This window comes from Crocodylus siamensis, chromosome 2, assembly GCF_052110815.1.
Source record: "Crocodylus siamensis isolate JL-2025a chromosome 2, ASM5211081v1, whole genome shotgun sequence".
Lineage (NCBI taxonomy): Eukaryota > Metazoa > Chordata > Crocodylia > Crocodylidae > Crocodylus > Crocodylus siamensis.
Window position 1 is genome coordinate 98,902,191 of NC_143396.1, and position 16,019 is coordinate 98,918,209.

Consider the following 16,019-nt stretch of genomic DNA (forward strand, 5'->3'; position numbering starts at 1 on the left):
ACAACCCTCCCAAACCCTTTTAAGCATCTTATATTATCCAAGCCAAGTCGTGGGGTGAGTTTATTGTTTTGTTTTGTTTTTGGAGAGTTTGAGAAATAGCCTGTTGTCATTTTTGAAGTGTGAATATTCAGATGAGCTGAAGGTACGTTCTATCCTGCATGGAGAAGGTTATAATGAGCATAATGAAATGAATTTTTTGTTTAAAGCTCTAGTATTTTATCTCTTTAGGAACAAAGACAATGACATGTAACTGAAAAACATCACCTGATTCTATGTTAAAATTGAGATTATAATTCTGATAAATACCAAGTTATTTGGAGTTGAGGTTTCCAAAGTAATATTAAATTTGCTATCTTTTGTATGCATCCTGTTAAGGGCTTCAACTAAGGAACATAATATGCTATTTACAAAAATAATCAAATAGAAAGAAACCTGTCTTTTTATGTAGCTTGTTGGTTAAATTTGTATAATGTTGTGCTGAAACTATATTTTTCATTAATGTACATAAATTGACATAGGGTTTGGTACAATTTTTTTACTTTTGTAAACAACAATAATAGTAGCAGTTCCTGAGAGAACCTTTACTTTTGAATTTTCTGCAATTAAAATCTAAAGATCTGCATTGAATTATTTTGTGTTGAGCAGCATTTTATTTGGCAAACTGTAGGGAAAATATAAATTATGTTTCCCCTTAGTCTCATTATCTGAGAGAGAAATTGAGTGCCTCATACTCCATATATCTATTCAGAATTTTTCTCGTATTTGAAAGCTGCAAACTAAAGGCGTGTGAATTAAAAAAAAAACCTTTCATCTGTGACATTAATTAAATAACAATTTTAAAAGGGGTTCCAAAAGCAGCAAAGGTTCATACTAAAGTTCAGGGAAAATGATGTAAATATACACAAAGCTTTAGATTTTTTAATTTTTTTTTTACTGTTTGCTTAATCTTAATTGCAAGCCCTGCTCAATACCCTAAGACTCATTGATTTATGGTCAAGAATTCCTTATTAGTAATACTGTCCAGTGAATTTAGTATTCATAAAAGATCCCAGATTGACAGTCTTGTAAAGTTGTTACTCCTCAGAGCAAGAAAAGAATGGGCAGTCGCAGTGAAAACATCTCTTTGGTATGTTGGCTTCAAATTTAATTTAGCAGTACTGCTTCCAGTGTGAGAGCTGCTCATGTGCATAGACATTTGGTTCCTGGTCTTCCTAGACATGCTGCATGTTAGTGTAAACTATGGTGTTGGTAGTTCTATGACGGGGAAGCAAAGTATTAGGAAATGGGCAGTGCAACCTAGGCCTGTAAACAGCCTATTGATAGCAACACATTTTGGTTAATAATCAGCATGGACTAAATTCAGACAAAGGGTTACGATGCACAGGATGCTACTAACCCTTAGATTAATCTGTTAGGATCACAGGAAAGTGGGGCTGGAAGGGACCCCTAGGCCATCTTGCCCCCCTTGCCAAAGCTGGATCATCCCTTACTAAACCATCCCAGCCAAGTGTCTGGCAAACCTACTCTTGAAAATTTCTAAAGATGGAGATTTAAGAATTTCTCTAGGTAGCCAGTTCCAATGTGTGATTGTCCTTGCAATCAGGAAGTTCCTCCTAATCTTCTATCTAAATTTCCACTGTTAAAGCTTGAGGTCACTCTTCCTAGTCCTGCCCCCTACAGCCCCTGAGAAAAGCCCTTTTCAGTCTTCCCTGTAATTATCCTTCAGGTATTTGGAAACTTATCCAATCCCTCCCCCCCTTAGTCTTCTTTTCTCCAGACTGAATAACGCTAGTTTTTTAGGCCTTTCTTCTTAAGCCTTGCTTTTCAAGCCTCTAATGATTTTTTATCCTGTGCTGGACTCCTTCAAATCTGTTCACATCCTTCTGAAAGTGTGGAGTGCAAACCTGGACATGGTACTCCAAGTGAGGCCTCAGGAGTGTTGAAGAGAGCAAAAGAATCACTTCCCTTGATTTGCAAGTGACATTCCTGTTGATACAACCCAACTTTTTTTACAAGAGCACATTGTTCGCTCATATTCAGCTTATGGTCCCCAGTCACTCCCAGATCCTTCTCTGCAATATTGCAGCCTAGCCAGAGGTTAGGTGCATTGTAAGGACATTGTGTTTTGCTTGTTAATTTATTTTTATACCTTTTAGCAGTCACTGAGAAAATGAGTTTCACCATTTTTATTGAAAATTCTTAAGGCTAAGCAAAGAGTACGATGCAGGGAAAAAATGAAATGAAACAATGAATTAATTGTTAACCATTGTTCTGTCATTACTGGAAAGTTTTCACAATAAAATGTAGTTAGAATGGGGAAAATAATAGATTTGTTTTCCAAAAGTTGCTGAGGGAGGGAACAGTCATTCATTTCTATGTAGTCTGCAGCACTGCTTTGTTTTCTTTAAACTGTGTCCAGAAGTCTCTAATATGCATGTACAAAGAGTTACGTTTATCACATCAATCCAGCTATCAATTAATATATACCTTTTTTAAGTTAATAAACATTTACAACATGAGTAGATCTTTGAAGCATGTTTCCTTAGTAATAATATCTATTGTATCCAGGTCTTTTTATGTAGCAATCAACTATAAAAATAATTTCTATAACCATTGGAATGAAGCCACTAATATGAAGTAATCTACATGTTGGCATTTAGGGGTTTTTTTAAAATTGGTAATTAAAATGTTCTGAAGTCAGACTAAAAATCATAAATAAAGCTTAGCTGTGATTATTTCAGACAACACCAGAGTAGTAGTTCAGGCTGACTAAATTTGTAATATTCAATTAAATTAGTCACATATATGTATAGCCACTTAAGGTTCTTTGACATAGAGTGTGTGTTTACAGTATATATAAATGAATCTGTTCAAGTGTGTAATTTAATACAAAATGATATTGATGTCACTGACCTGAATCCTAATCCTGTTATATGTACACTAAGGGGCAGTTAGGTTTTATTTCTATGCAGAGAAGCCATACTTGCAAGAGCAATTCTGAATGTGCCTCAGGCATGGGTCAGAAGGGATGATGTAGCTTCCCCATAGTTCCTTAGCTTCATTATTGTAAGGACCTATGAAGCTAACAAGAAATGTCGGGGGAACGGGCAGATCTGTTCCTCATCCTTCTCAGTAGTCAACTCCCTTTCACAGGTCGACCTTCTCCGGCTCTCAAGTCCAAAAGAGAATTACAGCAGTCTTTGGGCTTCAGTATACCCAGCAGTGGATAGACACTTGGAGGGGGCTGCAGGTAGCAGTGGGGAGGTGACTTGGTTTGAGTGCTCACCAAGCAAAACTCATTTTACATATTTAGGAAAAGTCATGTGTAGAAAACTTGTGGTCTTTCACCTTTTCTAATAATTTATTTTGTTCTGTCTGCACCAGTGGGTTGGTTCTCTCTAACTCATAGCTCTGTCTTTGAGCTGTCAGCCAGTATTATAAGCTGGGGGCTGGCTGGTCCTTAGTGTCTGTCTGTCTCCCCAGCTGTCATTCACATAGGAAAACCCAGATCTTAAGCATGTTGAGGGGGAAGCCTTCCTAATGTTTTTGGGCATTACAGGACAGATTTTTTTTGGCTGATATAAATTGCCATAGCTCTGATCTCAGTGGAGCTATGAAAATTTGTATAGGTCAAGGATATGGCCTGTTCTCAGTGTTGACAGTTAACAGAACAAGAAGCAATGGTCTCAAGTTGCAGCAAGGGAGGTTTAGTTGGGATATTAGGGAAAAAAAACCCTTCTCACTAGGAAGGTGGTGAAGCACTGGAACAGGTCACCCAGAGAGGTGGTGGAATCTCCATCCTTGGAGGTTATTAAGGCCTGGCTCAAAGCTGTGGCTGGAATGATCTAGTTGGGGTGATCTTGCTTTGAGCAGGGGCTTGGATTGGATGACCTCCGGAGGTCCCTTCCAATGCTTATTGTCTGTGATATGCCTCGGTGACTCAGTCTCGGAGTTTAAGGCTGGGTGGCCTTGAATGAGCTCTGCAGCCACTGGTGAAGGATATATTTTCTAGACAGATTAAGGCTTGGACTTTTGTACAGTTTGCACTTAGATTGACCTAACCAGGGATCTAAGTGTAAGGTTTGCACGTGAGCAGACTAAATTAGTTGTGGTGACCGGGGCCCCCCTTGCCCCTGCCCCAATCCTTCACCCACCACGGGAGCCTTGATCTCTCCCCCCCACACACTGACCTGCCATGCCCCCCACAGTCCAGTCCAAAAGTGAGGGGTAACTGCACCATTATACTTCCTCTGCATCTAAACCTGACCGGTAGTTTTCAACTTTTTAGGTTCAAGGCACCCCTTGGAAAATGCCAGCTTTTAACTTTCACTCATTTTTTGACTGTAAAAAAAATAATAAAGCAATAGACTTTGCCTGCCCTGAGGGGGAGGCTGAGAGCAGGAGTGCAGCCACCTCTGCAGCCCAGGTCACTGCTCCCACACCCCACTTTTTAAAAATCATGGCTCTGTTTGCTTCTCTTTCATGGAAATGGGACCCTTGCTTTTGCTGGCTTAGGCTCCCAGTACTAATGCTAGCCTTTTAGACTCTACAGGTTTTCCAGAATCATGACATTATGGACCCTCTATATTTCCACTTTTACTTTTCAGGGATGCATAATCATGTCATAAAACAGGCACACAGGTCTTTGAATAATTTGTCCACTCTCACATTCTCACCTGTGGGTATGTCTGAAATCCCCTGACCTTGGACCAAAGACCCTTTTTTGAGTGTCTGTAGAGTGCTCTAGCTCTGACCCTCCCATCTCTTACACACTAAGAGGAGTAAGAACAGTGCATCATTTCTGCACCTCAATGGACATGTATACATGAGAGGCTGACTGCGCATGGCAGGAAACATGATATGGAGCTACTGTGCAGTCAGTGTCCCCTAAAAGCCATTTGACAGTGCTGCTGCACAATAACTCTGGGTACTGTGCAGTCATTTAGTACTTGTTTAGGCACAGCCAGTATCTCTCAACTGCCTGGCTAGAGACAGATTCTCACATCGTACCAGTTCTGAGCCTTAGGTAACACTCCAAACCCATATTTCATTTTTCTGTTTTCTTTTTACACTTTCTGAATACCTTCACTGTTCTGGGAAGCATGCTTGAGAGTCCTTTTCTGCTGTAGAGCAGGCTGCAGTCTTCAGCTGCTGCTTGGTACCTTTACCTGGTGCCATCTCCTTTGTGAGACTGCATTGAGGCACTGCCATATTGTGTCTTTGTTGGCAAAACTTTTGGTTTATTTGCCAATCATTTCCCTTTTGCCCTTTTTTATCCCATTATTGTACCCTTTAAATCAAGGCAGGAAGCACTTTTTTCTTTTATTACAGATTCCTTCTCTCTGGGCTTCCAGATTTTCATGTGCCAGGATGGTCTCAGCTTACTGCAGACGTACAGGCTGCCTTTTTCTGCCTGAGGGAGACCTATATCTTTGACATCTTCTCAGTTTGTTGGTCCCTCAAATGGAAAACTAGGAAAGGCTGTCTCCCACCAGATAATTTGTTATTTAATATCCCCCTTCTGGAAGATTTCACAGACTTGTTTGCCTGGGGCGAGGGGGGCAGCTTTGTCTTCGGGTGTTTCATTTGCATGGACAAACTCCAGAATTTAATACTTCTCAACCATTAAGTCTGTGTATTATAAAAGACTTTATTCTGACACTTTCTAATGGCTTAGCTCACTATGGAAACAAAAGATGGAAGAGGAATTGAAAAGTCCCCACATTCAAATTGGGTTTGCAGTCTGACACAGATGCACAGAGTCCCACAATATCAAACAGAATTTACAAGTTGTAGGTAAAATCCTCACATCATCCCATTAGTTGTCTTCCTCTTTATGGTCTAGTTCTCACCTTAGATAAGAAAAATTTTCAGTATCATGGAAAGCTAGTAGAAATCTCTTGAATACTGACAGCAGTAGTTATGCTATCATGTTGCATTTGATGTATTTATGATTTGTGAAGGATGCCTTGAAAATCTGCAGCTTCAAACATAAAGCAATTTCTTTCTCTCATAGTCTGATAATATTGCATGACGAATGCTGATGGTGTTGATCTAAGGAGACATCCTGTCTCTGGTTTAGCTTACTGTGAGATGAGAATTCATAAGTCATTTTTTGCTTATCATTTGCATATCATTTGATAATGAAGAAATTAATTTGCTGTCTCTTCAGTGCTTGAATGTGAAATCTCCACTGAAATGTTAAGGCAATTTAGGAAGCAATGTTAATGATTCACTGTTAAGTACAGTCATATCATAGCCAATACTGAAGAAATGCCCCTAAATGGAGTTATGTAGCTACCGTGTATAAGTGCTGTTTTCATTTTTGGCATTACAAATCTTACAGCACATATTATAAAACTAGGCATGTTAGACCCTGACATTCTTGCTCAACTGAGCTGAGATATTGTAGTCAGTTTTATAAAATTCTCCTTGTAATTTCTGCTAGATAAAGAATGATTTATTTACATTGTCCAGTGCTGTTGTGTGTTATTGCTCTACAATTTTTCACGGCCTCCCTACTTTTACCTTTAAGGCGATCGCATTTCAACAATAAATGTAATGAACCACTTGAATGGAAATGAATAGTCTCCAGTCATTTTGTAAATTTGTTGATTGAGCTGGAAGATGCTATATGCAAATAATGTTGTTAATATTTTCTGTAGAATAAGGGCATGCAGGCTGCTCATACTGTTACTTTGTATGCACTCTTCTATACAGATGTTTGAGTTGTAGAAGGGGAAACCATCAAACTTTAATTTTCCAGAAGAATTGCCAGCAGCACTTTCAGCAAATAGGTTCACATACTATCTACTACAGCTCATTATATCTACTCTTCAACTGCTAATGACTAATTTTCCAAAAAAACCTATTAATTAAACAGCATCTAACAATTTTTTTCAGGCAAAATATTGCTGTACCTTTCATGGCCATAACCAGTAAGTCTCAAAATTCCAGTAGGTCCCATGATACGAAAACTAAACAAGTCTATTCCTCTGATTCACCTGTATTCAAGCCAAGCATAGATAGTCAGCCCTGTGATACAAAATGAATTATAGTTCAAAGTTCTTCTTGCCACACATTGACTTTATAGTAAAGCCAAAACACAGTTTTTTTCATGATGAAAAAGTGTTTTTCTAGCAGACTGAATTTCAAATAGAAACAAGAGCACAGGTCAGCCTGACTCAAGGTACAAATACCTATAGGGCTTGGTCCCAAATTAAATATGGACCCCACAAGTATATTCTCTCTTAGAAAATTGGTATTCAGGCATCTCTGATTAGTATTCTTAGAATAAGGCCAACTAAGAATAATTGCTAACAATACTTCAGAACCTCATTTTCCATTTGGGAGTACTGAAACACGGGGGAGCAGCTTTTTCTTTAAGATTTCAGTTGCTGACCCTGGTGTATATCTGCATATCCTGATTTATGAGCCTCAGTGAAATCTCAGTATTCCCTCAGTGCTTTGTGTTGCTCTTTGAGGAAATACTGAGTAAGTGAGCATTGTCTTCTTAACACCACTAGCAAAACAGTGGTAGAGGCAATTAAGGATGTGGTAATGAAAAAAACCCAAACTGTTACTCATCTCTTATTATTCGTCATAGGTGAAAGAGCAGAGTACAACACCTGAATGTGAAGCCCAAGAATGGGGGAAGAGGGCTACAGCAGGACTTCATAGTTTCATAGTTTCATAGTAGCTAGAGTCGGAAGGGACCTAGGTAGATCATCTAGTCCGACCCCCTGCCTTAGCAGGAAAGAGCACCGGGGTCAGATGACCCCGGCAAGGTGCTCATCTAACTTCCTTTTAAAAATCCCCAGGCTAGGAGCCTGCACCACTTCCCCTGGAAGCTGGTTCCAGGCCCTAGCCACCCTGACTGTGAAGTAGCGCCTCCTAATATCTAATCTAAACTTACCCTCCGCCAGTTTGTGACCGTTATTCCTGGTCACTCCTGGCAGCGCACGGGGGAACAGGGACTCCCCCAATACCTGCTGATCCCCCCTGACCAGTTTGTAGCAGGCCACAAGGTCCCCCCTTAGCCTTCTCTTGTGGAGGCTAAACAGGTTCAGGTCCCGTAGCCTATCCTCATAAGGCCTGCCCTGCTGACCCCTGATCATACGAGTGGCCCTCCTCTGAACTCTTTCCATATTGTCCACGTCCCTCTTGAAGTGTGGCGCCCAGAACTGGACGCAGTACTCCAGCTGCGGCCTGACCAGTGCCGCATAGAGGGGGAGGATCACCTCCCTGGACCTGCTCGAGATGCATCTGTGGATGCATGATAGGGTACGATTGGCCTTCTTGACTGCCTCCCCACACTGCCGGCCCATGTTCATCGTGGAGTCAATGACGACTCCAAGATCCTTTTCCGTCTCCGTGCTGGCAAGAGGAGAGTTCCCCAACCTGTAAGTGTGGTGCCGGTTCTTCCTCCCCATGTGCAACACCTTGCACTTATCAGTGTTAAACCCCATCCTATTCTCATCCGCCCACCGTTGCAACCTGTCAAGGTCAGCTTGTAGCCTATTGCACCCTTCTAGTGCACCCACATCCCCCCACATCTTAGTGTCATCAGCAAACTTGAACAGGGTGCTTTCTACCCCCTCATCCAAGTCACTGATGAAGATGTTGAACAGTGCAGGCCCGAGGACCGAGCCCTGCGGAACCCCACTGCCCACATCCTTCCAGGTCGAGAAGAACCCATCCACTACCACCCTCTGGGTGCGGCCCTCCAACCAGTTGGCGACCCATTTGACCGTGTGGGCATCGACACCACAGTCTCCCAGCTTTTTGATGAGGACAGGGTGAGAGACAGTGTCGAAAGCCTTCCGGAAGTCCAAAAAGACTACATCCACAGCAACCCCTACGTCTAATGATTTGGTGACCTGATCGTAAAAGGCCACCAGGTTGGTCTGACAAGACCTGCCACTGATAAACCCATGTTGGTTGCCCCTGAGCATGCATTCCCCCGCAAGGCCCTCCTGGATGTGTGCCAGGATAATTTTTTCAAAGAGCTTACCCGGGATTGAGGTCAGACTAACTGGCCTGTAATTTCCCGGGTCCTCTTTTTTTCCCTTTTTGAAGATAGGGACCACATTGGCCCTCTTCCAGTCCTCCGGCACCTCGCCAGAACACCACGAGTGCTCATAGAGCCGTGCCAGGGGTCCCGCAATGACCTCAGCCAGTTCCTGTAGAACCCTAGGGTGAAGATCGTCCGGACCAGCGGACTTGAACACGTCCAGCTTCTCCAGAAGTACCCTAACTAACTCCTCGCTAACCCCTGGCCCAGGCGTGTCTCTCCCGGGGCCCGAGGAGGGCCCAGCAGGGAGGTGGCTGAACTGGTCCCTACTTAGGAAGACAGAGGCAAAGAAATCGTTAAATATGTTAGCTTTGTCATCTGGCGTGATGACTAAGTTGCCCATCGTGTCCTGCAGGGGCCCCACATTACCCGGGACCCTCTTTTTACCCCCTATGTATTTGAAGAAGGACTTCTTATTGTCCTTAATCCGGGAAGCTAGTCCTATCTCCAACTCTGCCTTGGCCCTCCTGACTGCCCCCCTACATCCTCGGGCGACTATAACATAGTCCTTCTTGGCGATGACCCCATCTCTCCATTGGGTATATGCCTCCCTTTTAGCAAGGAGACATTCCCGGATGCTCTTAGTGAGCCATGGGGGTTTATGTGCCCTCCTGCTCCCTTTGACCCTTGTTGGGATTACCTCCCTTTGGGCATGGAGGATCGTCTCCTTAAGGAGCAACCACTCCCCTTCGACATCTGATTCCCTTCCCCTCTGGGTCCTCAGCGCTTCCCCAACTATCCTCCTTAGCTTGTTGAAGTCAGCCCTCCTAAAGTCTAGGGCTGTTGCCTTGCTGCAGCCCTTTGCCACCTTACGCTGGATGGTGAATTCCAGCAAGCGATGATCACTGTCTCCCAGGTGGCCCATCACCCGCAGCCCCCTCACCAGGTCATCACCCGTGGCCAGCACTAGGTCCAACAAGGCGTCTCCCCTGGTGGGACTGTGCACCTCCTGGGTTAGATGGAGGTCCTGCAGTCTGGCTAAGAACCGACGTGAGCGATCAGACTTGGCTGACTGCTCCTCCCAGCAGATGTCTGGGAAGTTCAGGTCCCCCATGATGACCACATCCTTAGCCCTCACTGCCTCTGTAAGCTGACCTAAGAATTCCAGGTCGAGCTCTTCTCCCTGGTTGGGAGGTCTATAGTAGACTCCCACCGTTAAGTCTCTCTCCCCTGGACTGCCTTTTACTCTAACCCAGAGCACCTCAGAGTGCCCCCCCTCTACCCCCATGCTAATTAACGAGGAAGTATATTCCTCCTTGATGTAGAGTGCTACTCCTCCACCTTTCCTTCCTATCCTGTCCTTCCTGTATAGCCTATAGCCCTTAACACTCACCGCCCAGTCATGCGATGAGTCCCACCACGTTTCTGTGATCCCTACTATGTCAGGGCTGGTGACAGCTAGGAGGAGGGCGAGTTCCTCCTGCTTCTTCCCCATACTTCGAGCATTCGTGTAGAGGCATTTGAGGCCTTCAGCGGTTGTGCCCACTGACCCCCTAGTCTCAGCAATGCCCCGTCCCCCAACGCTTACCTGTTTCTCCGTTTTGACCATTGGTCTGGGCTCGCTGGCTGTTGCTGGGCCTGGTATCTCATCGTCTCCTCCGCCCTCATCTTCCCCCTCCCCCGACGAGCCTAGTTTAAAGCCCGCCGAAGGAGGTTCACCAACCTGGAAGAGAACACACGCTTACCTTTAGGGGAAAGGTGGAGCCCATCCCATCCCAGCATGTCTCTCATCACGATGTGCCGGTCATGGCTGAGGAAGCCAAAGCCCGCCTCGAAGCACCATTCCTGTAGCCTCCAGTTGGTCTCCGCAATGTACATCTCATGACGTCTGCCGCGTCCGCTCACTGGCAGGATGGAAGAGAAGACCGCCTGTGCGCCCATCTCCCTCAGCACGCCTCCCAGAGCATGGTAGTCCTCCATCAGGCGATCAGGGGCTCTCCTGGCTGCATCGTTAGTACCCACATGGACAAGGACCATGGGGTAATAATCGGAGGGCTGGATGATGGACTGGAGCATCCCCTTCACATCCTGAATCTTCGCTCCGGGCAGGCAGTATACCTCACGTGCTGAGGGATCCTGGCGACAGATGGGGCCCTCCGTACCTCTCAGGATGGAGTCACCAATCACGATGACGCGACGCTTCCTCCTCTTAGGCCTCTTGACTCCCGCCGCCCGCACAGGACATTGTGTGCACAAAGTCTCCTCCCTGGAATCTTCCACTGCTCCCTCCTCCTCCAGGGCTGCCAGGACCTCATATCTGTTCTCCAGATGGACAGGAGGAACTGGTGCCGCAACATGGTTAATAGCTCTGGCGCGGGAGACTGTCTGCCACTCAGCGGTGGAGGGCTCATCCCGGTCTGCCCTCTCCTCTGTTGTATCACCCTGCAGAGAAAGAAAATACCTATCAATTTCCTCCTCTGCCTCACGGATTCCCCTCAGCCTGCTAACCTCCTCCAGGAGCTCCTGCACCCGCTCCTCCAGGGTCCTAAGGCGGATACCTACAGGACAGGTGCAGGAGTCCCCAGTCCCTGCCCCCCCAGACCTTGCCAGGCAGTTCCCGCAGGCCAGGGGGTTGGAGGACGGCAGCCCCCCCGAGGGCTCTGTCTGGGTGGAGGCCTCGGACAAGCCCCGGGAAGGCCGCGCCCCCCGGGCAGGGGCCCTGGCAGAACTCCGTGTCGACACCATCGCAGGAGTTGCTGCCCTTACTAGCAGAGCAGGGGTCAGCCTCTGGGCCCCGCCTGCTCGCCCGCCGGCGCGAACGCCGCCGCAAACGCCGGCGCGCTCTTACAGACCGCGCCTGTTTGCGCGCTCTGTTCGCGCGGCTCGGGAGCGCGGCTCCCTACCGGCTCAGCTAAGAGGGACCCGGGGGGCTTCCCCTCCGGATCCGGCTCAGCTGCGCCGGCCCCTCAGTCCCTCAGCCCCACTTACCTTAGGGGGATCAGCTGCTGCTGGCCCCTCAGCTGCTCCGCTCGCCGCCGCCGCTTCTACTGCTGCACTCTCCTCCGCTCCGGGTCCAGAAAGGAGGCACACGTGTGGGAAGGACACACGTGCGCCTGAGTCCCTCTTCTCCCCGCTGCTCCTGACCTCCAAGTGGCGGAAGCTACGTCAAACCGCCGTTTATAAAGGAGGCGGTTTGAATTACCCGTTGTATTTTCCTCCTTTTCTTGTGGTGATAATAGTCGTTCTTTTATTTTTGGTAAACTGTAGATCTTGTAATGATATTGAGACACCATGTTACATTCTGGTCCTGTCAGCATCATAGCTACCTTTGGGCTAGGGACAGACATTACACATGAACCAGTTGAAATGACCAGAAACTGGTTTAAACCTGTAACAGAACAGATAAACAGTATATATAAACAGTTTGAAAATAGCTGAAACTGGTTTGAAATAAATCTGGTTGAATGTAGTATCAGACTTAACTGATTTGGGTCAAACTAGATTACGCAATGTCTGTCTCAGACCTCTTGCTGGTTTAAATTAAATTGGATTCCCCCAGTGTCCTGGCATGCTCTCTGGGCTGGGTGAGGCTCTCTGCTCCACAGCAGGGATGTGTTGGCCCCATGCTTCTGCTCCCTGGCTGGAGGTCTGGCAGAAACTGCAGGCATCTGCCGGGCTTCCCTTTGCTCCCGCCCTAACCCTCCCAGCTCCCTGCTAAGCAGGGATCCCTCATCCCCTCTGCCTTAAACAGACATCTCTCAACATCACCTAGCAAACCACATGCTGGCTACAGTCCACACTGTGGCAGACAGGACAAAGCAGAATCAGCAGGTAGCTGGTAATGTCCCTCTGTTGTTTTCTTAATGGGGTGATAAACACTATGATATCAATTCCCTGCTGGGCTAGTCAGAAGGGTGGGGGTTATCCCTCCCTAATCAAAGTGTCTTGCCTGAGCCTGGCCACACCCGCTTCAGCTCAGCACTGAGGAAGAGAAGGGAAAGCTGCTCTAGCACTCCCTGGCTTCTAGCCTGAGCCACTGCAGGCATGTGCCTGAATTTATGGGATATCTGTTCAGTTACCAACTGATTCAGCCTAACCTGCAAAGATTGAATCAATTCAGGCTCAGGCTTTTTTAATATCTGTCCGTAGCCTTGGAGTTGTAGAACAAGAACAGTAGATCAGGGTCAGGCATAAATGGTGACTTTTTTTTCTTCTCAATGACTGTATAATTTTTTTAAAAAGAGTTTACAAGATAGAATCCAAAGCACATCTGCCACTTGCTTCTAAAGATCTTAAGATTCAGACATTCAGATGCGTGAACCTTTTTAGTGCTTTTGTTGTTTTATTTTACCCAAATATTTAAATTTATTTGATGTTCATGGTAGGTCTCATACATTTGTACGCTGAAAACCTAGGTTCTGAAATAAATGAACAAGTTCATCTTTGAAATACTCACCTTAATGCTTTATTCAGATTTTTGTGAACCAAAAATATAAGCATTTAAAATAATTGCTTTCCATGGTCATGCTATCACTATCCTTCTACAGATCCTCCTTATCAGCTTCAAATAGAAGGCTTGTAGCTTATTCAGTTTCAGCTAAGACTTTACAGAACCATAATCTTCCTTATGTAAAAGTACTGTCATATGTTGCATATCCTATGTATGCTTAAAAAGGAAGTTGACAGTACAGGAAATGTATATAGGATATGGTACAATGACTCAGATTTTTCAAGTAAAGAAAACCCATCTTTCTGAGAATTCCCTTTGAGATCAACATTGTGACTACTCCATATAGAAAGCTTTATGAATACAGTCTCCTGATAACAAAATAATGAACCATATGTGTTGTTTCTCTTTCTAATGAGAGGGAAGAAAGCGTGCTGCCAGGTTTTTTTGTTACATATCCTGTAGTTAATAAACTTATCTTATCTTTGCTGCACATACAATACAGGACCACATAACAGCAGCTGATATAGCAGCTGCTCTGAACAGTAAGAAGGCATTTGTGTATTCTGTGTGGTGTTTGAAGATGGACTAGTAGGTAGCAGAAAGTCAGGTAACTAAGTAAGAGAACAGGTAATTAACATGTTTTTAATATAGATAGGTGCTCACATCACAGCACCATGGCATATGGAGCCAACTCTTAGAAGACTGGCATCTGATCCTGGATACATCTAAATTATCAGGGCCAATGTAATTATCACCAGTTATGAAAGGGAGGAAGAGCCTGAGAGAAGCCCTACTCTACCCCAGAATCCCCTTTGATGTCAGAAGTGACTTCATTTTCTCAATACAGAATGGAGACTGAAAATCAGTCCCATTATCTAGGCAACCTGTGTACATAGATTTAAGTACCTAATTTAGGGTATAGAGGTTTTAAATATCCTCTAATCCCAGAGCATAAAACACATTCTCAAAAGAGAAAATAAATGCATCTCTGTCACCAGTGGACAGTGTTTACATAACAGAAAAATCGTCATAGCATAACTTCTGGGGATATGTAAAATAATATATAGGCTTCAATCTACATAAAAGGTGACTCATCTGGAATTGAATAAACTTCTTGTTTTAGAACAATTTTTATTTCTTGAGGAACGTTTCAAGCTTGTAGTACTGATAATGTTAAAAGGAACATATTTTGTCTTCATAGATTTCATACATTTCATAGACATTAGGGCTGGAAGGGACCTCGGAAGATCATCGAGTCCAGCCCCCTGCCCCAGGGGCAGGAAGCCAGCAGGGGTCATAGGATCCTATCAAGATAAACATCCAAATGTCTCTTGAAGACGTTCAAAGCAAGTGCTTGAACCACCTCCGGCGGCAGTCTATTCCAAACCTTCGGGGATTGGACAGTAGAGAAGTTCTTCCTTATGTCCAGCGTGAAACGGTCATGGAGGAGTTTGTGACCTTTCAACCTTGTCATCCTTTGGGGCGCTCTGGTGAATAGGTCTTTCCCCTGATCCTGGTGAGCACCCCTTATAAACTTATAGGTGGCCACCAGATCACCCCTGAGCCTGTGCTTTTTCAAGCTGAAGACTCTCATAGCTCTCAGCCTTTCATCATAAGGTCTGTTTTCCTGACCTCTGATCATGCACGTGGCTCTCCTGCACTCTCGAGCTTCTCCGCATCCTTTTTGAATTGTGGAGCCCAAAACTGGACGCAGTACTGCAGCTGCGCCTTCACCAAGGCAGAGTACAGTGGGAGAATGACATTCTGGGATTTGCTTGAGAAGCATCTATGGATGCAAGCCAGCATTTTGATCACTTTACTAGCTGCAGCATCACGTCGAAGGCTCATGTTCATCTTGTGGTCAATCATGACCCCAAGTCCCTTTCTTCCATAGTGCTAGCCAATGTAGCACTGCCAAGCCTATAAGGATGCTGCAGGTTTTTCTTCCCAGGGTGGAGAACCTTGCATTTTTAGGTGTTAAACACCGTCAGGTTCTCATCTGCCCATTTGCTGAGCCTGTCAAGGTCAGTTTGGATTTCCCTCCTGTCCTCAGGTGTGGATGCTTTACCCCAAAGTTTGGTGTCGTCGGCAGACTTGGCCAGTCCACTTCTGATACCAATGTCCGCATCTTTAATGAAGATGTTGAACAATACAGGTCCAAGGACAGAGCCTTGGGGGACCCCAATGGTCACAGTACACCACGGCATTTGACTTCCGTCAACCACCACCCTCTGGGTCCAACCATGGAGCCAATTCCCCAGTGGATCGTGGTGAAGCCGTGCCTCAGTTGGTCAGTTTTGCTAAGAGGTGACCATGGGATACCAGATCAAAGGCTTTTTTAATGTCAAGATATGTGACATCAATCTCTTTCCCCCTTGTCCAGGTGATAGGTCACCTGGTCATAAAAGGAAATAAGATTGGTCAAGCAAGACCTACCTGCAACAAACCTGCGCTGGCTATCCCTCAGGATGTTGTCATCAGGCAGTCTGTTAAGAAAGATCTCTTTGATAATCTTTTCTAAGACCTTCCCTGCGATAGAGGTCAGGCTGATGGGCC

General features: G+C 45.2%; 2 protein-coding genes across 9 annotated transcripts in view; one reads left to right on the top strand and one right to left on the bottom strand.

Moving 5' to 3' along the window:
• The window catches only part of INPP4B (inositol polyphosphate-4-phosphatase type II B), a 613,602-nt gene that overhangs the window by 338,877 nt on the left and 258,706 nt on the right, over positions 1-16,019 (top strand). The gene's annotated exons all lie outside the window — the stretch shown is intronic.
• The window catches only part of LOC149870553 (uncharacterized), a 36,405-nt gene that overhangs the window by 20,276 nt on the left and 110 nt on the right, over positions 1-16,019 (bottom strand). The window contains exons 2-3 of the mRNA XM_090034460.1: positions 12,002-12,173; positions 10,919-11,455 (exon numbers count right to left, since the gene is read on the bottom strand). Coding sequence (XP_089890586.1) covers positions 10,919-11,455; positions 12,002-12,173 — 709 coding nt within the window. The remainder of the gene's footprint in view (positions 1-10,918; positions 11,456-12,001; positions 12,174-16,019) is intronic.